The sequence below is a fragment of the Eucyclogobius newberryi genome, unplaced genomic scaffold, assembly GCF_026437365.1.
Source record: "Eucyclogobius newberryi isolate DKJ021-1_F unplaced genomic scaffold, fEucNew1.0.hap1 SCAF_18, whole genome shotgun sequence".
NCBI lineage: Eukaryota > Metazoa > Chordata > Actinopteri > Gobiiformes > Gobiidae > Eucyclogobius > Eucyclogobius newberryi.
In genome coordinates, this window is record NW_027315812.1 from 2,951,084 (window position 1) to 2,977,410 (window position 26,327).

Consider the following 26,327-nt stretch of genomic DNA (forward strand, 5'->3'; position numbering starts at 1 on the left):
GGCTCCTCTGAAGGTCACCGTGGCTCCTCTGAAGGTCACCGTGGCTCCTCTGAAGGTCACCGTGGCTCCTCTGAAGGTCACCGTGGCTCCTCTGAAGGTCACTGTGGCTCCTCTGAAGGTCACCGTGGCTCCTCTGAAGGTCACCGTGGCTCCTCTGAAGGTCACCGTGGCTCCTCTGAAGGTCACTGTGGCTCCTCTGAAGGTCACTGTGGCTCCTCTGAAGGTCACCGTGGCTCCTCTGAAGGTCACCGTGGCTCCTCTGAAGGTCACCGTGGCTCCTCTGAAGGTCACCGTGGCTCCTCTGAAGGTCACTGTGGCTCCTCTGAAGGTCACCGTGGCTCCTCTGAAGGTCACCGTGGCTCCTCTGAAGGTCACTGTGGCTCCTCTGAAGGTCACCGTGGCTCCTCTGAAGGTCACCGTGGCTCCTCTGAAGGTCACTGTGGCTCCTCTGAAGGTCACTGTGGCTCCTCTGAAGGTCACCGTGGCTCCTCTGAAGGTCACCGTGGCTCCTCTGAAGGTCACCGTGGCTCCTCTGAAGGCCACCGTGGCTCCTCTGAAGGTCACCGTGGCTCCTCTGAAGGCCACCGTGGCTCCTCTGAAGGTCACCGTGGCTCCTCTGAAGGTCACTGTGGCTCCTCTGAAGGTCACTGTGGCTCCTCTGAAGGTCACTGTGGCTCCTCTGAAGGTCACTGTGGCTCCAGTGTCTGTTTCGCTCTGTGTGTTGGTGAGGAACCTCCTTCTTTCTGATTGGACGCTCTGGTTGTCTCTGCAGCCTCAGAACCCTCGTGTCTCCAGTTCTCGCTCTTCCGTTTTATGACAGCTGTTTCATGTCGTACATCGGGACCTCGGCCTCCTCCGCTTTCCCCTCTCCCGCCGCCGCCGCCACCTCAGGGCTCCCTTTGCGGCCTTTAGGTGGCGCTACGGGCAACGTGGCCTCGGCGGCCCCCTCGGCGCCTTCCTGACCCTCTGCGACCGTCCTCTCCTTCTTCAGCGCCAGCTTCTCCTTCAGCCGCTCTCCGGACTGGCGGATCTTCTCCCGCCGCTCGGTCGTCACGATGCGCTCGCCCAGCTTGTTCACTTTGGAGCCCAGGTTCTCGCGCGTCTTGCTCAGGTTCTCTCTGGAGAAGGTGTTCTTGAAGCTCTCGATGCGCGTCAGGCCGCTCTTCTTCATCTTGGTGGCGGCAGAAGAGTCGGCCTCGTCCACCACCATGTACTCCTCGTCAGACTCAGGCGGGAGCTCGAACTTGTCGGGTTCCACGTCTTGACGAGGCGCAGCAGATGCTCCTGCCTCGGCCGGCTCGCTGCCCGCGGCAACCGACTTCAGCTCCTGCTCGCCCTGCCAAGAACCAGAGGAACACGTGAGATCAAACACCACTGCATCTCCGTCTAACCCTCTCCTCTGACCTCCTCTGACCTCCTCTGACCTCCTCTGACCTCCTCTGCTCCTCTGACCTCCTCTGACCTCCTCTGACCTCCTCTGACCTCCTCTGACCTCCTCTGCTCCTCTGACCTCCTCTGACCTCCTCTGCTCCTCTGACCTCCTCTGACCCTCTCCTCTGACCTCCTCTGACCTCCTCTGACCCTCTCCTCTGACCTCCTCTGACCTCCTCTGACCTCCTCTGCTCCTCTGACCTCCTCTGACCCTCTCCTCTGACCTCCTCTGACCTCCTCTGACCTCCTCTGACCTCCTCTGCTCCTCTGACCTCCTCTGACCCTCTCCTCTGACCTCCTCTGACCCTCTCCTCTGACCTCCTCTGACCTCCTCTGAGCCTCTCCTCTGACCTCCTCTGACCCTCTCCTCTGACCTCCTCTGACCCTCTCCTCTGACCTCCTGTGACCCTCTCTTCTGACCTCCTCTGACCCTCTCCTCTGACCTCCTCTGACCTCCTCTGACCCTCTCCTCTGACCTCCTCTGACCCTCTCCTCTGACCCTCTCCTCTGACCTCCTCTGACCCTCTCCTCTGACCCTCTCCTCTGACCTCCTCTGACCCTCTCCTCTGACCTCCTCTGACCCTCTCCTCTGACCCTCTCCTCTGACCTCCTCTGACCTCCTCTGACCCTCTCCTCTGACCTCCTCTGACCTCCTGTGACCCTCTCCTCTGACCTCCTGTGACCCTCTCCTCTGACCTCCTCTGACCCTCTCCTCTGACCTCCTCTGACCCTCTCCTCTGACCCTCTCCTCTGACCTCCTCTGACCCTCTCCTCTGACCCTCTCCTCTGACCCCCTCTGACCTCCTGTGACCCTCTCCTCTGACCTCCTGTGACCCTCTCCTCTGACCTCCTCTGACCCTCTCCTCTGACCTCCTCTGACCCTCTCCTCTGACCCTCTCCTCTGACCCTCTCCTCTGACCTCCTCTGACCCTCTCCTCTGACCCTCTCCTCTGACCTCCTCTGACCCTCTCCTCTGACCTCCTCTGACCCTCTCCTCTGACCCTCTCCTCTGACCTCCTCTGACCCTCTCCTCTGACCCTCTCCTCTGACCTCCTCTGACCCTCTCCTCTGACCCTCTCCTCTGACCTCCTCTGACCCTCTCCTCTGACCCTCTCCTCTGACCTCCTCTGACCCTCTCCTCTGACCCGCTCCTCTGACCTCCTCTGACCCTCTCCTCTGACCCGCTCCTCTGACCTCTGCACCTCTGACCTCCTCTGACCTAAACACTGGTCAGTTCTGCTGATATTTTTGACTGAAATATTGGGCCAATTTTGATAATTTTCCCCAAAATGTAAGAGTGAGTACAAAGTCCTACAGAGTGTCCTCTTCACTTTAAAGCAAACCAGGCCAAATTTGGCCCTCAGGCCGATGTTTCTTGCCTCCTGCTTAAACGGCCCCGAGCATAAAGAACACTTTACTGCGTCATAAAGTGACACCAAACGTTCAGGTTCCTGTGGCTCAATAGAATTCTGCCACTGCATTTCCACTGTAAGAGTCTAATCTATGAGTTTGAAATAGTTCATTTGTTTGTTATTTCTGTAAATATTTGAGTATTTGAAGTATTCAAGTATTTGAAGTATTCAAGTATTTGAACATCTGCCAATCAGAAGAACTGTCTCATAGAGCTGTCAGTCTGCCTTTATAAAGTCCACCTCTGCTCCACTTAGTCATCTAAACACCATCCTGAGTGCACTATCCCGAGAGAACACCACCCCGAGACCACCATCCCGAGAACACCATCCCGAGACCACCATCCCGAGAACACCATCCCGAGAACACCATCCCGAGAACACCATCCCGAGACCACCATCCCGAGAACACCATCCCGAGACCACCATCCCGAGAACACCATCCCGAGAACACCATCCCGAGACCACCATCCCGAGAACACCATCCCGAGAACACCATCCCGAGACCACCATCCCGAGAGCACCATCCCGAGAACACCATCCCGAGAACACCATCCCGAGACCACCATCCCGAGAACACCATCCCGAGAACACCATCCCGAGACCACCATCCCGAGAACACCATCCCGAGACCACCATCCCGAGAACACCATCCCGAGACCACCATCCCGAGAACACCATCCCGAGAACACCATCCCAAGAGAACACCATCCCAAGAGAACACCATCCCGAGAACACCATCCCGAGAACACCATCCCGAGAATACCATCCCGAGAACACCATCCCGAGAACACCATCCCAAGAACACCATCCCGAGAACACCATCCCGAGAACACCATCCCAAGAACACCATCCCGAGAGAACACCATCCCGAGAGAACACCACCCCGAGAGAACACCATCCCGAGAGAACACCATCCCGAGAGAACACCATCCCGAGAGAACACCATCCCAAGAGAACACCCCGAGAGAACACCATCCCGAGAGAACACCATTCCGAGAGAACACCATCACGAGAGAACACCATCCCAAGAACACCATCCCCAGAACACCATCCCCAGAACACCATTCCCAGAACACCATCCCAAGAGCACCATTCCGAGAACACCATCCCGAGAACACCATCCCGAGAGCACCATTCCGAGAACACCATCCTCAGAACACCACCCCGAGAGAACACCATCCCGAGAGAACACCATCCCGAGAGAACACCATCCCGAGAGAACACCATCCCGAGAGAACACCTTCCCAAGAACACCATCCCAAGAACACCATCCCAAGAGAACACCATCCCAAGAGAACACCATCCCAAGAGAACACCATCCCGAGAACACCATCCCGAGAACACCATCCCGAGAACAGCATCCCAAGAGAACACCATCCCAAGAGAACAACATCCCAAGAGAACACCATTCCCAGAACACCATCCCAAGAGCACCATTCCGAGAACACCATCCCGAGAACACCATCCCGAGAGCACCATTCCGAGAACACCATCCTCAGAACACCACCCCGAGAGAACACCATCCCGAGAGAACACCATCCCGAGAGAACACCATCCCGAGAGAACACCATCCCGAGAGAACACCTTCCCAAGAACACCATCCCAAGAACACCATCCCAAGAGAACACCATCCCAAGAGAACACCATCCCAAGAGAACACCATCCCGAGAACACCATCCCGAGAACACCATCCCGAGAACAGCATCCCAAGAGAACACCATCCCAAGAGAACAACATCCCAAGAGAACACCATCCCAAGAACACCATCCCAAGAGAACACCATCCCAAGAACACCATCCCAAGACAACACCATCCCAAGAGAACACCATCCCAAGAACACCATCCCAAGAGAACACCATCCCAAGAGAACACCATCCCAAGAGAACACCATCCCGAGAACACCATCCCGAGAACACCATCCCGTGAACACCATCCCAAGAGAGCACCATCCCAAGAACACCATCCCGTGAACACCATCCCAAGAGAACACCATCCCGAGAACACCATCCCAAGAGAACACCATCCCAAGAGAACACCATCCCGAGAACACCATTCCCAGAACACCATCCCAAGAGCACCATCCCAAGAGCACATCCCGAGAACACCATCCCGAGAACACCATCCCGAGAGCACCATTCCAAGAACACCATCCTCAGAACACCACCCCGAGAGAACACCATCCCGAGAACACCATCCCAAGAACACCATCCCAAGAACACCATCCCAAGAGAACACCATCCCGAGAGAACACCATCCCGAGAGCACCATTCCGAGAACACCATCCTCAGAACACCACCCCGAGAGAACACCATCCCGAGAACACCATCCCAAGAACACCATCCCAAGAACACCATCCCAAGAACACCATCCCCAGAACACTATTCCCAGAACACCATCCCCAGAGCACCATTCCGAGAACACCATCCCGAGAACACCATCCCGAGAGCACCATTCCGAGAACACCATCCTCAGAACACCATCCCAAGAACACCATCCCAAGAACACCATCCCAAGAACACCATCCCAAGAGAACACCATCCCGAGAGAACACCATCCCGTGAGAACACCATCCCGAGAGAACACCATCCCGAGAGAACACCATCCCGAGAGAACACCATTCCGAGAGAACACCATCCCAAGAGAACACCATCCCAAGAACACCATCCCCAGAACACCATTCCCAGAACACCATCCCAAGAGCACCATCCCGAGAACACCATCCCGAGAGCACCATTCCGAGAACACCATCCTCAGAACACCACCCCGAGAACACCATCCCGAGAACACCATCCCAAGAGAACACCCCGAGAGAACACCATCCCGAGAGAACACCATTCCGAGAGAACACCATCCCGAGAGAACACCATCCCGAGAACACCATCCCGAGAGCACCATTCCGAGAACACCATCCCGAGAGAACACCATCCCGAGAGAACACCATCCCGAGAGAACACCATCCCGAGAGAACACCTTCCCGAGAACACCATCCCAAGAACACCATCCCAAGAGAACACCATCCCAAGAGAACACCATCCCAAGAGAACACCATCCCGAGAACACCATCCCGAGAACACCATCCCGAGAACAGCATCCCAAGAGAACACCATCCCAAGAGAACAACATCCCAAGAGAACACCATCCCAAGAACACCATCCCAAGAGCACCATCCCAAGACAACACCATCCCAAGAGAACACCATCCCAAGAACACCATCCCAAGAGAACACCATCCCAAGAGAACACCATCCCGAGAACACCATCCCGTGAACACCATCCCAAGAGAGCACCATCCCAAGAACACCATCCCGTGAACACCATCCCAAGAGAACACCATCCCGAGAACACCATCCCGAGAACACCATCCCAAGAGAACACCATCCCAAGAGAACACCATCCCGAGAACACCATCCCAAGAACACCATCCCGAGAACACCATCCCGAGAACACCATCCCAAGAACACCATCCCGAGAGAACACCATCCCGAGAGAACACCACCCCGAGAGAACACCATCCCGAGAGAACACCATCCCGAGAGAACACCATCCCGAGAGAACACCATCCCAAGAGAACACCCCGAGAGAACACCATCCCGAGAGAACACCATTCCGAGAGAACACCATCACGAGAGAACACCATCCCAAGAACACCATCCCCAGAACACCATCCCCAGAACACCATTCCCAGAACACCATCCCAAGAGCACCATTCCGAGAACACCATCCCGAGAACACCATCCCGAGAGCACCATTCCGAGAACACCATCCTCAGAACACCACCCCGAGAGAACACCATCCCGAGAGAACACCATCCCGAGAGAACACCATCCCGAGAGAACACCATCCCGAGAGAACACCTTCCCAAGAACACCATCCCAAGAACACCATCCCAAGAGAACACCATCCCAAGAGAACACCATCCCGAGAACACCATCCCGAGAACACCATCCCGAGAACAGCATCCCAAGAGAACACAATCCCAAGAGAACAACATCCCAAGAGAACACCATCCCAAGAACACCATCCCAAGACAACACCATCCCAAGAGAACACCATCCCAAGAACACCATCCCAAGAGAACACCATCCCAAGAGAACACCATCCCAAGAGAACACCATCCCGAGAACACCATCCCGAGAACACCATCCCGTGAACACCATCCCAAGAGAGCACCATCCCAAGAACACCATCCCGTGAACACCATCCCAAGAGAACACCATCCCGAGAACACCATCCCGAGAACACCATCCCGAGAGCACCATTCCGAGAACACCATCCTCAGAACACCACCCCGAGAGAACACCATCCCGAGAGAACACCATCCCGAGAGAACACCATCCCGAGAGAACACCATCCCGAGAGAACACCTTCCCAAGAACACCATCCCAAGAACACCATCCCAAGAGAACACCATCCCAAGAGAACACCATCCCAAGAGAACACCATCCCGAGAACACCATCCCGAGAACACCATCCCGAGAACAGCATCCCAAGAGAACACAATCCCAAGAGAACAACATCCCAAGAGAACACCATCCCAAGAACACCATCCCAAGACAACACCATCCCAAGAGAACACCATCCCAAGAACACCATCCCAAGAGAAAACCATCCCAAGAGAACACCATCCCAAGAGAACACCATCCCGAGAACACCATCCCAAGAGAGCACCATCCCAAGAACACCATCCCGTGAACACCATCCCAAGAGAACACCATCCCGAGAACACCATCCCGAGAACACCATCCCAAGAGAACACCATCCCGAGAACACCATCCCGAGAACACCATCCCAAGAACACCATCCCAAGAACACCATCCCGAGAACACCATCCCAAGAACACCATCCCAAGAGATCACCATCCCAAGAGATCACCATCCCAAGAGAACACCATCCCAAGAGAACACCATCCCAAGAACACCATCCCAAGAGAACACCATCCCGAGAACACCATCCCAAGAGAACACCCCGAGAGAACACCATCCCGAGAGAACACCATTCCGAGAGAACACCATCCCAAGAGAACACCATCCCCAGAACACCATTCCCAGAACACCATTCCCAGAACACCATCCCAAGAGCACCATCCCAAGAGCACATCCCGAGAACACCATCCCGAGAACACCATCCCGAGAGCACCATTCCGAGAACACCATCCTCAGAACACCACCCCGAGAGAACACCATCCCGAGAACACCATCCCAAGAACACCATCCCAAGAACACCATCCCAAGAGAACACCATCCCGAGAGAACACCATCCCGTGAGAACACCATCCCGAGAGAACACCATCCCGAGAGAACACCATTCCGAGAGAACACCATCCCAAGAGAACACCATCCCAAGAACACCATCCCCAGAACACCATTCCCAGAACACCATCCCCAGAGCACCATTCCGAGAACACCATCCCGAGAACACCATCCCGAGAGCACCATTCCGAGAACACCATCCTCAGAACACCATCCCAAGAACACCATCCCAAGAACACCATCCCAAGAGAACACCATCCCGAGAGAACACCATCCCGTGAGAACACCATCCCGAGAGAACACCATCCCGAGAGAACACCATCCCAAGAGAACACCATCCCAAGAACACCATCCCCAGAACACCATTCCCAGAACACCATCCCAAGAGCACCATCCCGAGAACACCATCCCGAGAGCACCATTCCGAGAACACCATCCTCAGAACACCACCCCGAGAGAACACCATCCCAAGAGAACACCATCCCAAGAGAACACCATCCCAAGAACACCATCCCAAGAACACCATCCCCAGAACACCATTCCCAGAACACCATCCCAAGAGCACCATCCCGAGAACACCATCCCGAGAACACCATCCCGAGGGCGGAGGAAACATCAAGCTTTGGGGGTCTTTTCTGCTCAGGGGACGGGACGACTGCTCTGTGTTAAGGAGAGGATGCATGTAACCATGACAACCTCCTTCCCTCAGTCAGAGCAGTGAAGATGGGGCGTGGATGCAGATGGGGCGTGGCTGCAGATGGGGCGTGGCTGCAGATGTGGCGTGGCTGCAGATGGGGCGTGGCTGGGTCTTCTATGATGACAATGACCTGAAGCACACGACCAGGAGAACAAGGAGTGGCTCTGGAGGTTCTGGAGCCCAGCCCGTCTCAGACCTTAATCCAATAGAAAGTCTTTGGAGCTGAAACTCTGTGTTGCTCAGCAACAGCCCTGAAACCTGAAAGATCTAGAGAAGATCTATGTGGAGGCGTGGCCAAAGTCCTGCTGCAGCGTGTGCAAACCTGGTCCAGAACTACAGGAAACATCTGACCTCTGTAACTGTAAACAAAGGCTTCTGGATCAAATATTAACTCTTTAATATTGACTCTCACATGTTCAAATACTTCACAGCAAAAAACAACAATTCAGATTGTGTCTGTCACCGTGGAAACGCACCGACCTGAAGGTGTCAGACTCTCAGGGGTAAATAACACATATATCTGTTAAATCCGACCTTCAGCTCCATCTGGAGGTCACGTGTGGAGCTCCAGCTCGTACCATGATTAGACCTGGACTAAACCTGGCTAACCAGGCTAACCAGGCTAACCAGGCTAACCAGGCTAACCAGGCTAACCAGGCTAACCAGGCTAACCCTGGTCGTCAGATGCAGCTCTGGTCTGTTAGCCATTAGCTTTGTTAGCAGTTAGCGCAGGTGGTTCCATAAATATCCCGCAGCTGCTGGAGCATCTCAGCTAATCTTAACTGGAGCTCTCAGCGCTCGAGGTTCACGTTTCACCAGAACTAAAACAAGAACCAGACTCAGTGCTAAAAGAAGAACTACAGCTAAACACGGCTCTGAGGAAACGTCATCTACAGCCACCAGACCAAAATGAGACTAAACCAGGTCCAAACCAGCACTAAACCACGTCCAAACCAGGCCTAAACCAGCCCTAAACCAGGACTAAACCAGCACTAAACCAGGTCTACACCAGGCCTAAACCAGCCCTAAACCAGGACTAAACCAGGACTAAACCAGGTCTACACCAGGCCTAAACCGGCACTAAACCACGTCTAAACCACGTCTAAACCAGGCCTAAACCAGCCCTAAACCAGGACTAAACCAGCACTAAACCAGGTCTAAACCAGGCCTAAACCGGCACTAAACCAGGACTAAACCAGCAATAAACCAGGTCTAAACCAGGACTAAACCAGGACTAAACAAGGACTAAACCAGGACTAAACAGGGACCAGGACTAAACCAGCACTAAACCAGCACTAAACCAGGTCTAGTGACATGCTGCTGAACGTAAACACAGTGAGAACAAACTCATCTGAGTCGTGGTGTTCCCTTTCTCAGATGGAACTGCTCCAGCTCCAAAATAACCACAACAGCTGCAGCCAAGGCCCAGCACAACCAGGACTAAACCAGGACTAAACCAGGACTAAACCAGGACTAAACCAGGACTAAACCAGGACTAAACCAGGACACAACCAGGACTAAACCAGGACTAAACCAGGACACAACCAGCTCTAAACCAGGACTAAACCAGGACTAACCCAGGTCTAAGACAGGATTAAACCAGGACTAAACCAGGACTAAACCAGGACTAACCCAGGTCTAAGACAGGATTAAACCAGGACTAAACCAGGACTAAACCAGGTCCAAACCAGGACTAAACCAGGACTAAACCAGGACTAAACCAGGACTAAACCAGGACTAAACCAGGACTAAACCAGGACTAAACCAGGACACAACCAGGACTAAACCAGGACTAAACCAGGACTAAGACAGGATTAAACCAGGACTAAACCAGGACTAAACCAGGACACAACCAGGACTAAACCAGGACTAAACCAGGACTAAACCAGGACACAACCAGGACTAAACCAGGACTAAACCAGGACTAAGACAGGATTAAACCAGGACTAAACCAGGACTAAACCAGGACTAACCCAGGTCTAAGACAGGATTAAACCAGGACTAAACCAGGACTAAACCAGGTCCAAACCAGGACTAAACCAGGATTAAAACAGGACTAAACCAGGACTAAACCAGGACTAAACCAGGAGAAAGTTTAGTCCTGGTCTTGTCTATGTTTACTTCCGAGTTTAGTCCAAGTTTGATTTTTATCAATAAAGAACTTCCTAAATGTTCTCTCCAGAAGCTTCCGTCACAGATTGACACCTTTATTCATTTCAAATGTGTTTAAAAGTCTAAATGTTCAGTAGAAATAATGTGCTGATGTCGAAAAACTCTAAATCTGTCCTCAAAAGAAAGAGCTTTAGTCCAGTTTGAGTCCTGCTTTGGTCCAGTTTGAGTCCTGCTTTAGTCCAGTTTGAGTCCTGCTTTGGTCCAGTTTGAGTCCTGCTTTAGTCCAGTTTGAGTCCTGCTTTGGTCCAGTTTGAGTCCTGCTTTAGTCCAGTTTGAGTCCTGCTTTGGTCCAGTTTGAGTCCTGCTTTAGTCCAGTTTGAGTCCTGCTTTGGTCCAGTTTGAGTCCTGCTTTAGTCCAGTTTGAGTCCTGCTTTGGTCCAGTTTGAGTCCTGCTTTAGTCCAGTTTGAGTCCTGCTTTGGTCCAGTTTGAGTCCCGCTTTAGTCCAGTTTGAGTCCCGCTTTAGTCCAGTTTGAGTCCTGCTTTAGTCCAGTTTGAGTCCTGCTTTAGTCCAGTTTGAGTCCTGCTTTGGTCCAGTTTGAGTCCTGCTTTAGTCCAGTTTGAGTCCTGCTTTAGTCCAGTTTGAGTCCTGCTTTAGTCCAGTTTGAGTCCCGCTTTGGTCCAGTTTGAGTCCCGCTTTAGTCCAGTTTGAGTCCTGCTTTGGTCCAGTTTGAGTCCTGCTTTGGTTTAGTTTGAGTCCTGCTTTGGTCCAGTTTGAGTCCTGCTTTGGTCCAGTTTGAGTCCTGCTTTAGTCCAGTTTGAGTCCTGCTTTGGTTTAGTTTGAGTCCTGCTTTAGTCCAGCTTGAGTCCTGCTTTGGTCCAGTTTGAGTCCTGCTTTGGTTTAGTTTGAGTCCTGCTTTAGTCCAGCTTGAGTCCTGCTTTAGTCCAGTTTGAGTCCTGCTTTGGTTTAGTTTGAGTCCTGCTTTAGTCCAGTTTGAGTCCTGCTTTGGTCCAGTTTGAGTCCTGCTTTAGTCCAGTTTGAGTCCTGCTTTGGTCCAGTTTGAGTCCTGCTTTAGTCCAGTTTGAGTCCTTTTTAGCCCTCTTTAGTCCAGTTTGGCCTGACTGACCTGGTAGATGACCACTCTGAACTTGTTCTTGGCGAGCAGATCCCCTTGCGTGGCCTCGACCTTCTTGACGCGGACGTTCTGGCTCTCGACTCGGACCCTCACGTCCTTGACGTGGCGGCTGACTTTGCGCGTCTTCTCGAGGAGCCGCGTGACGGTGGCGCTGCTGTTGGCGTGGTCGTTGGTCAGCTTGATCACGTCGGCCTGGATGCTCTTCACCGTGTTCTCCAGCTCCACCTGGCGCTCCTCCATGCGGCTCTGAGCGGCCTGAACGCCGTCCACCAGCGCCGCCACACGCTCCAGAAGCACCATCACGCCGCCCGCCTCGTCCCCCGTCGCCCCTTTGCCCGCCATGTCGGGTCTGAAGCCTGCTCTGCTCCACCAGAGCCTCACGTCAGCTGGACCAGACAGAAGATCAAAGATGGGGCCAAAGTGGGCCGTTCAGGGACAAGAACATGAAGTCAAAGGATAATCCCCGTTTGTGAGAGCGGCAGGAGCAGCTCTGTGTTTAGTGACAGGAGCAGGTCTGTGTTTAGTGACAGGAGCAGGAGGTCTGAAGGAAAGTGACACCCACAGCTCAGGAAAGGGCAGAGTGTCAGAGGGGCGGGGCTGGGGGCGGGGCTGGGGGCGGGACTGGCACCAGCGCTCTTAGAACTGCCATTACTTAACGTGCAGTCAGGTTTGAGCTCCATATTCTTCACACCAGCAACGCTCTGAGCTTCAGACAAGCTAAGGCCGCTAAAGCTAAACCCGCTAAAGCCGCTAAAGCTAAACCCGCTAAAGCCGCTAAAGCTAAACCCGCTAAACCCGCTAAAGCCGCTAAAGCTAAAGCCGCTAAAGCCGCTAAAGCCGCTAAAGCTAAACCCGCTAAAGCCACTAAAGCTAAACCCGCTAAAGCCGCTTAAGCTAAACCCACTAAAGCCGCTAAAGCTAAACCCGCTAAAGCCGCTAAAGCTAAACCCGCTAAAGCCGCTTAAGCTAAACCCGCTAAAGCCGCTAAAGCTGCTAAAGCTAAACCCGCTAAAGCCGCTAAAGCTAAACCCGCTAAAGCCGCTAAAGCTAAACCCGCTAAAGCTAAACCCGCTAAAGCTAAAGCCGCTAAAGCCGCTAAAGCCGCTAAAGCTAAAGCCGCTAAAGCTAAAGCCGCTAAAGCCGCTAAAGCTAAAGCCGCTAAAACTAAAGCCTCTAAAGCCGCTAAAGCTAAAGCTTCTTTCCATTTAAATCTAGTTTTATCCTATCATCAAACAGAGAGAGAAATCTGGACAAAACATTCATTTTTACAGTTTTATCCTTGGACTTAAAGTTCGTCTGGATCAGAGTCACTTTTACAACATCTTTGTTTATGATGAAGAAAAGAGTTTCTCTGTGAGATTGTTGACAGTTCTTTATGGAGGACAAACCTAAATATAAGAGATTCTGTTTGTCTTTTAGATGTGTAAGTCTTTCTAGAGGCCAGAGGGGGCGCCAGAGAGAGACATTCAGTTTGTGTCCAGTGTTTGGACATGTCACAGTGAGACATCATCTGTGTTTGGACATGTCACAGTGAGACATCATCTGTGTTTGGACATGTCACAGTGAGACATCATCTGTGTTCGGACATGTCACAGTGAGACATCATCTGTGTTTGGACATGTCACAGTGAGACATCATCTGTGTTTGGACATGTCACAGTGAGACATCATCTGTGTTTGGACATGTCACAGTGAGACATCATCTGTGTTCGGACATGTCACAGTGAGACATCATCTGCAGAGGGACATCGTTCTGTCCCATCAGCTGTAACTCCATCAAGTCTTTATGATCGTCTCATATCGAGCCAATGGTTCAAGTCCAGAGAGAACAACAGAGGGGACCAAGCACAGCCCTGTGGCACTCCTCATCACAATAGAAAGAGCTCATCGCCATGACAACAAGACCAGCAGCTGATGAACCACGAGGCCTGAGAATGAGGGTTATTAACCATTGTGTGAAGAAACGTAAAGGGTTAAAGGAGACCTCCAGGGTTAAAGGAGACCTGCAGGTTAAAGGAGACCTGCAGGTTAAAGGAGACCTCCAGGGTTAAAGGAGGCCTCCAGGGTTAAAGGAGACCTGCAGGTTAAAGGAGACCTCCAGGGTTAAAGGAGAACTGTAGTTAAAGGAGACCTGCAGGGTTAAAGGAGGCCTCCAGGGTTAAAGGAGACCTGCAGGTTAAAGGAGACCTGCAGGTTAAAGGAGACCTCCAGGGTTAAAGGAGAACTGTAGTTAAAGGAGACATGCAGGTTAAAGGAGACCTGCAGGTTAAAGGAGACATGCAGGTTAAAGGAGACCTCCAGGGTTAAAGGAGAACTGTAGTTAAAGGAGACATGCAGGTTAAAGGAGACCTGCAGGTTAAAGGAGACCTCCAGGGTTAAAGGAGACCTCCAGGTTAAAGGAGACATGCAGGTTAAAGGAGACCTCCAGGTTAAAGGAGACATGCAGGGTTAAAGGAGACCTCCAGGGTTAAAGGAGACCTCCAGGGTTAAAGGAGACCTGCAGGTTAAAGGAGACCTCCAGGGTTAAAGGAGACCTCCAGGGTTAAAGGAGACCTCCAGGGTTAAAGGAGACCTGCAGGTTAAAGGAGACCTCCAGGTTAAAGGAGAACTGCAGGTTAAAGGAGACCTGCAGGTTAAAGGAGACCTGCAGGGTTAAAGGAATCCTGCAGGGTTAAAGGAGACCTGCAGGGTTAAAGGAGACCTGCAGGTTAAAGGAGACCTCCAGGTTAAAGGAGACATGCAGGTTAAAGGAGACCTCCAGGTTAAAGGAGAACTGCAGGTTAAAGGAGACCTGCAAGTTAAAGGAGACATGCAGGTATAAGGAGACCTCCAGGGTTAAAGGAGACCTCCAGGGTTAAAGGAGACCTGCAAGTTAAAGGAGACCTCCAGGGTTAAAGGAGACATGCAGGGTTAAAGGAGACCTCCAGGGTTAAAGGAGACCTGCAGGTTAAAGGGGACCTCGGGGGGTAAAGGAAACCTCCAGGGTTAAAGGAGACCTGCAGGTTAAAGGAGACCTCCAGGGTTAAAGGAGACCTCCAGGTTAAAGGAGACATGCAGTTTAAAGGAGACCTCCAGGGTTAAAGGAGACCTGCAGGGTTAAAGGAGACCTGCAGGTTAAAGGAGACCTGCAGGTTAAAGGAGACCTCCAGGGTTAAAGGAGACCTGCAGGTTAAAAGAGACCTCCAGGTTAAAGGAGACATGCAGGTTAAAGGAGACATGCAGGTTAAAGGAGACCTGCAGGGTTAAAGGAGACCTCCAGGTTAAAGGAGAACTGCAGGTTAAAGGAGACCTTCAGGTTAAAGGAGAACTGCAGGTTAAAGGAGACCTGCAGGGTTAAAGGAGACATGCAGGTTAAAGGAGACCTGCAGGGTTAAAGGAGACCTGCAGGGTTAAAGGAGACCTGCAGGGTTAAAGGAGACATGCAGGTTAAAGGAGACCTTCAGGTTAAAGGAGACATGCAGGTTAAAGGAGACCTGCAGGTTAAAAGAGACCTCCAGGGTTAAAGGAGACCTGCAGGGTTAAAGGAGACCTGCAGGTTAAAGGAGACCTGCAGGTTAAAAGAGACCTCCAGGGTTAAAGGAGACCTGCAGGGTTAAAGGAGACCTGCAGGGTTAAAGGAGACCTCCAGGTTAAAGGAGACATGCAGGTTAAAGGAGACATGCAGGATAAAGGAGACCTGCAGGTTAAAGGAGACCTGCAGGTTAAAGGAGACCTATAGGTTAAAGGAGACATGCAGGTATAGGGAGACCTGCAGGGTTAAAGGAGACCTCCAGGGTTAAAGGAGACCTGCAGGTTAAAGGGGACCTCGGGGAGTAAAGGAAACCTCCAGGGTTAAAGGAGACCTGCAGGTTAAAGGGGACCTCGGGGAGTAAAGGAAACCTCCAGGGTTAAAGGAGACCTGCAGGTTAAAGGAGACCTGCAGGTTAAAGGAGACCTCCAGGGTTAAAGGAGACCTGCAGGTTAAAGGAGACCTGCAGGTTAAAGGAGACCTGCAGGTTAAAGGAGACCTCCAGGGTTAAAGGAGACCTGCAGGGTTAAAGGAGACCTGCAGGTTAAAGGAGACCTGCAGGTTAAAGGAGACCTGCAGGTTAAAGGAGACCTCCAGGGTTAAAGGAGACCTCCAGGTTAAAGGAGACATGCAGGTTAAAGGAGACCTGCAGGGTTAAAGGAGACCTCCAGGTTAAAGGAGAACTGCAGGTTAAAGGAGACATGCAGGTTAAAGGAGACCTTCAGGTTAAAGGAGAACTGCAGGTTAAAGGAGACCTTCAGGTTAAAGGAGAACTGCAGGTTAAAGGAGACCTGCAGGGTTAAAGGAGACATGCAGGTTAAAGGAGACCTGCAGGGTTAAAGGAGACCTGCAGGGTTAAAGGAGACCTGCAGGGTTAAAGGAGACCTCCAGGTTAAAGGAGACATGCAGGTTAAAGGAGACCTTCAGGTTAAAGGAGAACTGCAGGTTAAAGGAGACCTGCAGGGTTAAAGGAGACCTGCAGGTTAAAAGAGACCTCCAGGGTTAAAGGAGACCTGCAGGGTTAAAGGAGACCTGCAGGTTAAAAGAGACCTCCAGGGTTAAAGGAGACCTGCAGGGTTAAAGGAGACCTGCAGGGTTAAAGGAGACCTGCAGGTTAAAGGAGACCTGCAGGTTAAAGGAGACCTATAGGTTAAAGGAGACATGCAGGTATAGGGAGACCTCCAGGGTTAAAGGAGACCTGCAGGGTTAAAGGAGACCTGCAGGGTTAAAGGAGACCTGCAGGTTAAAAGAGACCTATAGGTTAAAGGAGACATGCAGGTATAGGGAGACCTCCAGGGTTAAAGGAGACCTCCAGGGTTAAAGGAGACCTGCAGGTTAAAGGAGACCTCCAGGGTTAAAGGAGACCTGCAGGGTTAAAGGAGACCTGCAGGTTAAAGGAGACCTCCAGGGTTAAAGGAGACCTGCAGGTTAAAGGAGACCTGCAGGTTAAAGGAGACCTCCAGGGTTAAAGGAGACCTGCAGGTCAAAGGAGACCTCCAGGGTTAAAGGAGACCTGCAGGGTTAAAGGAGACCTGCAATTTAAAGGAGACCTCCAGGGTTAAAGGAGACATGCAGGGTTAAAGGAGACCTGCAGGTCAAAGGAGACCTCCAGGGTTAAAGGAGACCTGCAGGTTAAAGGAGACCTCCAGGGTTAAAGGAGACCTGCAGGGTTAAAGGAGACCTGCAGGTTAAAGGAGACCTCCAGGGTTAAAGGAGACCTGCAGGTTAAAGGAGACATCCAGGGTTAAAGGAGACCTCCAGGGTTAAAGGAGACCTGCAGGTTAAAGGAGACCTGCAGGTTAAAGGAGACCTCCAGGGTTAAAGGAGACCTGCAGATTTAAAGGAGACCTGCAAGTTAAAGGAGACATGCAGGTATAAGGAGACCTCCAGGGTTAAAGGAGACCTGCAGATTTAAAGGAGACCTGCAAGTTAAAGGAGACATGCAGGTATAAGGAGACCTCCAGGTTTAAAGGAGACCTGCAAGTTAAAGGAGACATGCAGGTTGAAGGAGACCTGCAGGATAAAGGAGACCTCCAGGGTTAAAGGACAACTCCAGGGTTAAAGGAGACCTGCAGGTTAAAGGAGACCTCCAGGGTTAAAGGAGACCTGCAGGTTAAAGGGGACCTCGGGGGGTAAAGGAAACCTCCAGGGTTAAAGGAGACCTCCAGGGTTAAAGGAGACCTCCAGGGTCAAAGGAGACCTCCAGGGTTAAAGGAGACCTACAGGGTTAAAGGAGTCCTCCAGGGTTAAAGGAGACCTGCGGGTTAAAGGAGACCTGCAGGTTAAAGGAGACCTGCAGGTTAAAGGAGACCTGCAGGATAAAGGAGACCTGCTGGTTAAAGGAGACCTCCAGGGTTAAAGGAGACCTGCAGGGTTAAAGGAGACCTCCAGGGTTAAAGGAGACCTCCAGGGTTAAAGGAGACCTGCAGGGTTAAAGGAGACCTGCAGGTTAAAAGAGACCTCCAGGGCTAAAGGAGACCTCCAGGGTTAAAGGAGACCTCCAGGGTTAAAGGAGACCTCCAGGGTCAAAGGAGACCTGCAGGTTAAAGGAGACCTGCAGGGTTAAAGGAGATCTCCAGGGTTAAAGGAGACCTCCAGGGTTAAAGGAGACCTGCAGGTTAAAGGAGACCTCCAGGGTTAAAGGAGACCTGCAGGTTAAAGGAGACCTGCAGGTTAAAGGAGACCTCCAGGGTTAAAGGAGACCTGCAGTTTAAAGGAGACCTCCAGGGTTAAAGGAGACCTCCATGGTTAAAGGAGACCTGCAGGTTAAAGGAGACCTCCAGGGTTAAAGGAGACCTCCAGGTTAAAGGAGACATGCAGGTTAAAGGAGACCTCCAGGGTTAAAGGAGACCTGCAGGGTTAAAGGAGACCTGCAGGTTAAAGGAGACATGCAGGTTAAAGGAGACATGCAGGTTAAAGGAGACCTGCAGGGTTAAAGGAGACCTGCAGGGTTAAAGGAGACCTCCAGGTTAAAGGACACATGCAGGTTAAAGGAGACATGCAGGTTAAAGGAGACCTGCAGGTTAAAGGAGACCTGCAGGGTTAAAGGAGACCTGCAGGGTTAAAGGAGACCTGCAGGGTTAAAGGAGACCTCCAGGTTAAAGGACACATGCAGGTTAAAGGAGACATGCAGGTTAAAGGAGACCTGCAGGGTTAAAGGAGACCTGCAGGGTTAAAGGAGACCTCCAGGTTAAAGGACACATGCAGGTTAAAGGAGACATGCAGGTTAAAGGAGACCTCCAGGTTCAAGGAGAACTGCAGGTTAAAGGAGACCTGCAGGTTAAAAGAGACCTCCAGGTTAAAGGAGACATGCAGGTTAAAGGAGACCTCCAGGTTCAAGAAGACCTGCAGGATAAAGGAGACCTGCAGGGTTAAAGGAGACCTGCAGGTTAAATGAGACCTCCAGGGTTAAAGGAGACCTCCAGGGTTAAAGGAGACCTGCAGGTTAAAGGAGACCTCCAGGGTTAAAGGAGACCTCCAGGGTTAAAGGAGACCTCCAGGGTTAAAGGAGACCTGCAGGTTAAAGGAGACCTGCAGGTTAAAGGAGACCTGCAGGTTAAAGGAGACCTGCAGGATAAAGGAGACCTGCAGGGTTAAAGGAGACCTGCAGGATAAAGGAGACCTGCTGGTTAAAGGAGACCTCCAGGGTTAAAGGAGACCTGCAGGGTTAAAGGAGACCTGCAGGTTAAAGGAGACCTCCAGGGTTAAAGGAGACCTCCAGGGTTAAAGGAGACCTGCAGGTTAAAAGAGACCTGCAGGTTAAAAGAGACCTCCAGGGCTAAAGGAGACCTCCAGGGTTAAAGGAGACCTCCAGGGTTAAAGGAGACCTCCAGGGTCAAAGGAGACCTGCAGGTTAAAGGAGACCTGCAGGGTTAAAGGAGACCTCCAGGGTTAAAGGAGACCTCAAGGGTTAAAGGAGACCTGCAGGTTAAAGGAGACATGCAGGTTGAAGGAGATCTCCAGGGTTAAAGGAGACCTCCAGGGTTAAAGGAGACCTGCAGGTTAAAGGAGACCTCCAGGGTTAAAGGAGACCTGCAGGTTAAAGGAGACCTCCAGGGTTAAAGGAGACCTGCAGGTTAAAGGAGACCTGCAGGTTAAAGGAGACCTCCAGGGTTAAAGGAGACCTGCAGTTTAAAGGAGACCTCCAGGGTTAAAGGAGACCTCCATGGTTAAAGGAGACCTGCAGGTTAAAGGAGACCTCCAGGGTTAAAGGAGACCTCCAGGTTAAAGGAGACATGCAGGTTAAAGGAGACCTCCAGGGTTAAAGGAGACCTGCAGGGTTAAAGGAGACCTCCAGGGTTAAAGGAGACCTGCAGGGTTAAAGGAGACCTGCAGGTTAAAGGACACATGCAGGTTAAAGGAGACATGCAGGTTAAAGGAGACCTGCAGGGTTAAAGGAGACCTGCAGGGTTAAAGGAGACCTCCAGGTTAAAGGACACATGCAGGTTAAAGGAGACATGCAGGTTAAAGGAGACCTGCAGGTTAAAGGAGACCTGCAGGGTTAAAGGAGACCTGCAGGGTTAAAGGAGACCTGCAGGGTTAAAGGAGACCTCCAGGTTAAAGGACACATGCAGGTTAAAGGAGACATGCAGGTTAAAGGAGACCTGCAGGGTTAAAGGAGACCTGCAGGGTTAAAGGAGACCTCCAGGTTAAAGGACACATGCAGGTTAAAGGAGACATGCAGGTTAAAGGAGACCTCCAGGTTCAAGGAGAACTGCAGGTTAAAGGAGACCTGCAGGTTAAAAGAGACCTCCAGGTTAAAGGAGACATGCAGGTTAAAGGAGACCTCCAGGTTCAAGAAGACCTGCAGGATAAAGGAGACCTGCAGGGTTAAAGGAGACCTGCAGGTTAAATGAGACCTCCAGGGTTAAAGGAGACCTCCAGGGTTAAAGGAGACCTGCAGGTTAAAGGAGACCTCCAGGGTTAAAGGAGACCTCCAGGGTTAAAGGAGACCTCCAGGGTTAAAGGAGACCTGCAGGTTAAAGGAGACCTGCAGGTTAAAGGAGACCTGCAGGATAAAGGAGACCTGCAGGGTTAAAGGAGACCTGCAGGATAAAGGAGACCTGCTGGTTAAAGGAGACCTCCAGGGTTAAAGGAGACCTGCAGGGTTAAAGGAGACCTGCAGGTTAAAGGAGACCTCCAGGGTTAAAGGAGACCTCCAGGGTTAAAGGAGACCTGCAGGTTAAAAGAGACCTGCAGGTTAAAAGAGACCTCCAGGGCTAAAGGAGACCTCCAGGGTTAAAGGAGACCTCCAGGGTTAAAGGAGACCTCCAGGGTCAAAGGAGACCTGCAGGTTAAAGGAGACCTGCAGGGTTAAAGGAGACCTCCAGGGTCAAAGGAGACCTCAAGGGTTAAAGGAGACCTGCAGGTTAAAGGAGACATGCAGGTTGAAGGAGATCTCCAGGGTTAAAGGAGACCTCCAGGGTTAAAGGAGACCTGCAGGTTAAAGGAGACCTCCAGGGTTAAAGGAGACCTGCAGGTTAAAGGAGACCTGCAGGTTAAAGGAGACCTCCAGGGTTAAAGGAGACCTGCAGTTTAAAGGAGACCTCCAGGGTTAAAGGAGACCTGCAGGGTTAAAGGAGACCTGCATGTTAAAGGAGACATCCATGGTTAAAGGAGACCTCCAGGGTTAAAGGAGACCTCCATGGTTAAAGGAGACCTGCAGGTTAAAGGAGACCTCCAGGGTTAAAGGAGACCTCCAGGTTAAAGGAGACATGCAGGTTAAAGGAGACCTGCAGGGTTAAAAGAGACCTCCAGGTTAAAGGAGACATGCAGGTTAAAGGAGACCTCCAGGTTCAAGAAGACCTGCAGGATAAAGGAGACCTGCAGGGTTAAAGGAGACCTGCAGGATAAAGGAGATCTGCAGGGTTAAAGGAGATCTGCAGGTTAAAGGAGACCTCCAGGGTTAAAGGAGACCTGCAGGTTAAAGGAGACCTCCAGGGTTAAAGGAGACCTCCAGGGTTAAAGGAGACCTGCAGGTTAAAGGGGACCTCGGGGGGTAAAGGAAACCTCCAGGGTTAAAGGAGACCTCCAGGGTTAAAGGAGACCTCCAGGGTTAAAGGAGACCTCCAGGGTCAAAGGAGACCTGCAGGTTAAAGGAGACCTGCAGGGTTAAAGGAGACCTGCAGGGTTAAAGGAGACCTGCAGGGTTAAAGGAGACCTCCAGGTTAAAGGACACATGCAGGTTAAAGGAGACATGCAGGTTAAAGGAGACCTGCAGGGTTAAAGGAGACCTGCAGGGTTAAAGGAGACCTCCAGGTTAAAGGACACATGCAGGTTAAAGGAGACATGCAGGTTAAAGGAGACCTCCAGGTTCAAGGAGAACTGCAGGTTAAAGGAGACCTGCAGGTTAAAAGAGACCTCCAGGTTAAAGGAGACATGCAGGTTAAAGGAGACCTCCAGGTTCAAGAAGACCTGCAGGATAAAGGAGACCTGCAGGGTTAAAGGAGACCTGCAGGTTAAATGAGACCTCCAGGGTTAAAGGAGACCTCCAGGGTTAAAGGAGACCTGCAGGTTAAAGGAGACCTCCAGGGTTAAAGGAGACCTCCAGGGTTAAAGGAGACCTCCAGGGTTAAAGGAGACCTGCAGGTTAAAGGAGACCTGCAGGTTAAAGGAGACCTGCAGGTTAAAGGAGACCTGCAGGATAAAGGAGACCTGCAGGGTTAAAGGAGACCTGCAGGATAAAGGAGACCTGCTGGTTAAAGGAGACCTCCAGGGTTAAAGGAGACCTGCAGGGTTAAAGGAGACCTGCAGGTTAAAGGAGACCTCCAGGGTTAAAGGAGACCTCCAGGGTTAAAGGAGACCTGCAGGTTAAAAGAGACCTGCAGGTTAAAAGAGACCTCCAGGGCTAAAGGAGACCTCCAGGGTTAAAGGAGACCTCCAGGGTTAAAGGAGACCTCCAGGGTCAAAGGAGACCTGCAGGTTAAAGGAGACCTGCAGGGTTAAAGGAGACCTCCAGGGTTAAAGGAGACCTCAAGGGTTAAAGGAGACCTGCAGGTTAAAGGAGACATGCAGGTTGAAGGAGATCTCCAGGGTTAAAGGAGACCTCCAGGGTTAAAGGAGACCTGCAGGTTAAAGGAGACCTCCAGGGTTAAAGGAGACCTGCAGGTTAAAGGAGACCTCCAGGGTTAAAGGAGACCTGCAGGTTAAAGGAGACCTGCAGGTTAAAGGAGACCTCCAGGGTTAAAGGAGACCTGCAGTTTAAAGGAGACCTCCAGGGTTAAAGGAGACCTCCATGGTTAAAGGAGACCTGCAGGTTAAAGGAGACCTCCAGGGTTAAAGGAGACCTCCAGGTTAAAGGAGACATGCAGGTTAAAGGAGACCTCCAGGGTTAAAGGAGACCTGCAGGGTTAAAGGAGACCTCCAGGGTTAAAGGAGACCTGCAGGGTTAAAGGAGACCTGCAGGTTAAAGGACACATGCAGGTTAAAGGAGACATGCAGGTTAAAGGAGACCTGCAGGGTTAAAGGAGACCTGCAGGGTTAAAGGAGACCTCCAGGTTAAAGGACACATGCAGGTTAAAGGAGACATGCAGGTTAAAGGAGACCTGCAGGTTAAAGGAGACCTGCAGGGTTAAAGGAGACCTGCAGGGTTAAAGGAGACCTGCAGGGTTAAAGGAGACCTCCAGGTTAAAGGACACATGCAGGTTAAAGGAGACATGCAGGTTAAAGGAGACCTGCAGGGTTAAAGGAGACCTGCAGGGTTAAAGGAGACCTCCAGGTTAAAGGACACATGCAGGTTAAAGGAGACATGCAGGTTAAAGGAGACCTCCAGGTTCAAGGAGAACTGCAGGTTAAAGGAGACCTGCAGGTTAAAAGAGACCTCCAGGTTAAAGGAGACATGCAGGTTAAAGGAGACCTCCAGGTTCAAGAAGACCTGCAGGATAAAGGAGACCTGCAGGGTTAAAGGAGACCTGCAGGTTAAATGAGACCTCCAGGGTTAAAGGAGACCTCCAGGGTTAAAGGAGACCTGCAGGTTAAAGGAGACCTCCAGGGTTAAAGGAGACCTCCAGGGTTAAAGGAGACCTCCAGGGTTAAAGGAGACCTGCAGGTTAAAGGAGACCTGCAGGTTAAAGGAGACCTGCAGGATAAAGGAGACCTGCAGGGTTAAAGGAGACCTGCAGGATAAAGGAGACCTGCTGGTTAAAGGAGACCTCCAGGGTTAAAGGAGACCTGCAGGGTTAAAGGAGACCTGCAGGTTAAAGGAGACCTCCAGGGTTAAAGGAGACCTCCAGGGTTAAAGGAGACCTGCAGGTTAAAAGAGACCTGCAGGTTAAAAGAGACCTCCAGGGCTAAAGGAGACCTCCAGGGTTAAAGGAGACCTCCAGGGTTAAAGGAGACCTCCAGGGTCAAAGGAGACCTGCAGGTTAAAGGAGACCTGCAGGGTTAAAGGAGACCTCCAGGGTCAAAGGAGACCTCAAGGGTTAAAGGAGACCTGCAGGTTAAAGGAGACATGCAGGTTGAAGGAGATCTCCAGGGTTAAAGGAGACCTCCAGGGTTAAAGGAGACCTGCAGGTTAAAGGAGACCTCCAGGGTTAAAGGAGACCTGCAGGTTAAAGGAGACCTGCAGGTTAAAGGAGACCTCCAGGGTTAAAGGAGACCTGCAGTTTAAAGGAGACCTCCAGGGTTAAAGGAGACCTGCAGGGTTAAAGGAGACCTGCATGTTAAAGGAGACATCCATGGTTAAAGGAGACCTCCAGGGTTAAAGGAGACCTCCATGGTTAAAGGAGACCTGCAGGTTAAAGGAGACCTCCAGGGTTAAAGGAGACCTCCAGGTTAAAGGAGACATGCAGGTTAAAGGAGACCTGCAGGGTTAAAAGAGACCTCCAGGTTAAAGGAGACATGCAGGTTAAAGGAGACCTCCAGGTTCAAGAAGACCTGCAGGATAAAGGAGACCTGCAGGGTTAAAGGAGACCTGCAGGATAAAGGAGATCTGCAGGGTTAAAGGAGATCTGCAGGTTAAAGGAGACCTCCAGGGTTAAAGGAGACCTGCAGGTTAAAGGAGACCTCCAGGGTTAAAGGAGACCTCCAGGGTTAAAGGAGACCTGCAGGTTAAAGGGGACCTCGGGGGGTAAAGGAAACCTCCAGGGTTAAAGGAGACCTCCAGGGTTAAAGGAGACCTCCAGGGTTAAAGGAGACCTCCAGGGTCAAAGGAGACCTGCAGGTTAAAGGAGACCTCCAGGGTTAAAGGAGACCTCCAGGGTTAAAGGAGTCCTCCAGGGTTAAAGGAGACCTGCAGGTTAAAGGAGACCTGCAGGTTAAAGGAGACCTGCAGGTTAAAGGAGACCTGCAGGTTAAAGGAGACCTGCAGGTTAAAAGAGACCTCCAGGGCTAAAGGAGACCTCCAGGGTTAAAGGAGTCCTCCAGGGTTAAAGGAGACCTGCAGGTTAAAGGAGACCTGCAGGTTAAAGGAGACCTGCAGGATAAAGGAGACCTGCAGGGTTAAAGGAGACCTGCAGGTTAAAGGAGACCTGCAGGTTAAAGGAGACCTGCAGGATAAAGGAGACCTGCAGGGTTAAAGGAGACCTGCAGGATAAAGGAGACCTGCAGGTTAAAGGAGACCTCCAGGGTTAAAGGAGACCTGCAGGTTAAAGGAGACCTGCAGGTTAAAGGAGACCTGCAGGATAAAGGAGACCTGCAGGGTTAAAGGAGACCTGCAGGATAAAGGAGACCTGCAGGTTAAAGGAGACCTCCAGGGTTAAAGGAGACCTCCAGGGTTAAAGGAGACCTGCAGGTTAAAGGGGACCTCGGGGGGTAAAGGAAACCTCCAGGGTTAAAGGAGACCTCCAGGGTTAAAGGAGACCTGCAGGTTAAAAGAGACCTGCAGGTTAAAAGAGACCTCCAGGGCTAAAGGAGACCTCCAGGGTTAAAGGAGACCTCCAGGGTCAAAGGAGACCTGCAGTTTAAAGGAGACCTGCAGGGTTAAAGGAGACCTCCAGGGTTAAAGGAGACCTGCAGGTTAAAGGAGACATGCAGGTTGAAGGAGATCTCCAGGGTTAAAGGAGACCTCCAGGGTTAAAGGAGACCTGCAGGTTAAAGGAGACCTCCAGGGTTAAAGGAGACCTGCAGGTTAAAGGAGACCTCCAGGGTTAAAGGAGACCTGCAGGGTTAAAGGAGACCTGCAGGGTTAAAGGAGACCTGCAGGTTAAAGGAGACATCCAGGGTTAAAGGAGACCTCCAGGGTTAAAGGAGACCTCCAGGGTTAAAGGAGACCTGCAAGTTAAAGGAGACCTCCAGGGTTAAAGGAGACATGCAGGGTTAAAGGAGACCTGCAGGGTTAAAGGAGACCTCCAGGTTAAAGGAGACATGCAGGTTAAAGGAGACATGCAGGATAAAGGAGACCTGCAGGGTTAAAGGAGACCTGCAGGGTTAAAGGAGACCTGCACGTTAAAGGGGACCTCGGGGAGTAAAGGAAACCTCCAGGGTTAAAGGAGACCTCCAGGGTTAAAGGAGACCTCCAGGGTTAAAGGAGACCTGCAGGTTAAAAGAGACCTGCAGGTTAAAGGAGACCTGCAGGTTAAAGGAGACCTCCAGGGTTAAAGGAGACCTGCAGGGTTAAAGGAGACCCGCAGGTTAAAGGAGACCTCCAGGGTTAAAGGAGACCTCCAGGGTTAAAGGAGACCTGCAGGTTAAAGGAGACCTCCAGGGTTAAAGGAGACCTCCAGGGTTAAAGGAGACCTGCAGGTTAAAGGAGACCTGCAGGTTACATGAGACCTCCAGGGTTAAAGGAGACCTCCAGGGTTAAAGGAGACCTGCAGGTTAAAGGAGAACTCCAGGGTTAAAGGAGACC

General features: G+C 51.6%; 1 protein-coding gene across 1 annotated transcript; it reads right to left on the reverse strand.

The window, feature by feature from the left end:
- Nucleotides 1-720: 720 nt before the first annotated feature.
- cavin4b (caveolae associated protein 4b) lies at nt 721-12,565 on the reverse strand. The gene is made up of 2 exons (XM_072450381.1): nt 12,026-12,565; nt 721-1,336 (listed from the first exon to the last, which is right to left on the reverse strand). The coding sequence occupies exons 1-2, from the start codon at nt 12,374-12,376 to the stop codon at nt 812-814; spliced, it is 876 nt and encodes a 291-aa protein (XP_072306482.1). The 5' UTR covers nt 12,377-12,565; the 3' UTR covers nt 721-811.
- Nucleotides 12,566-26,327: the final 13,762 nt, after the last annotated feature.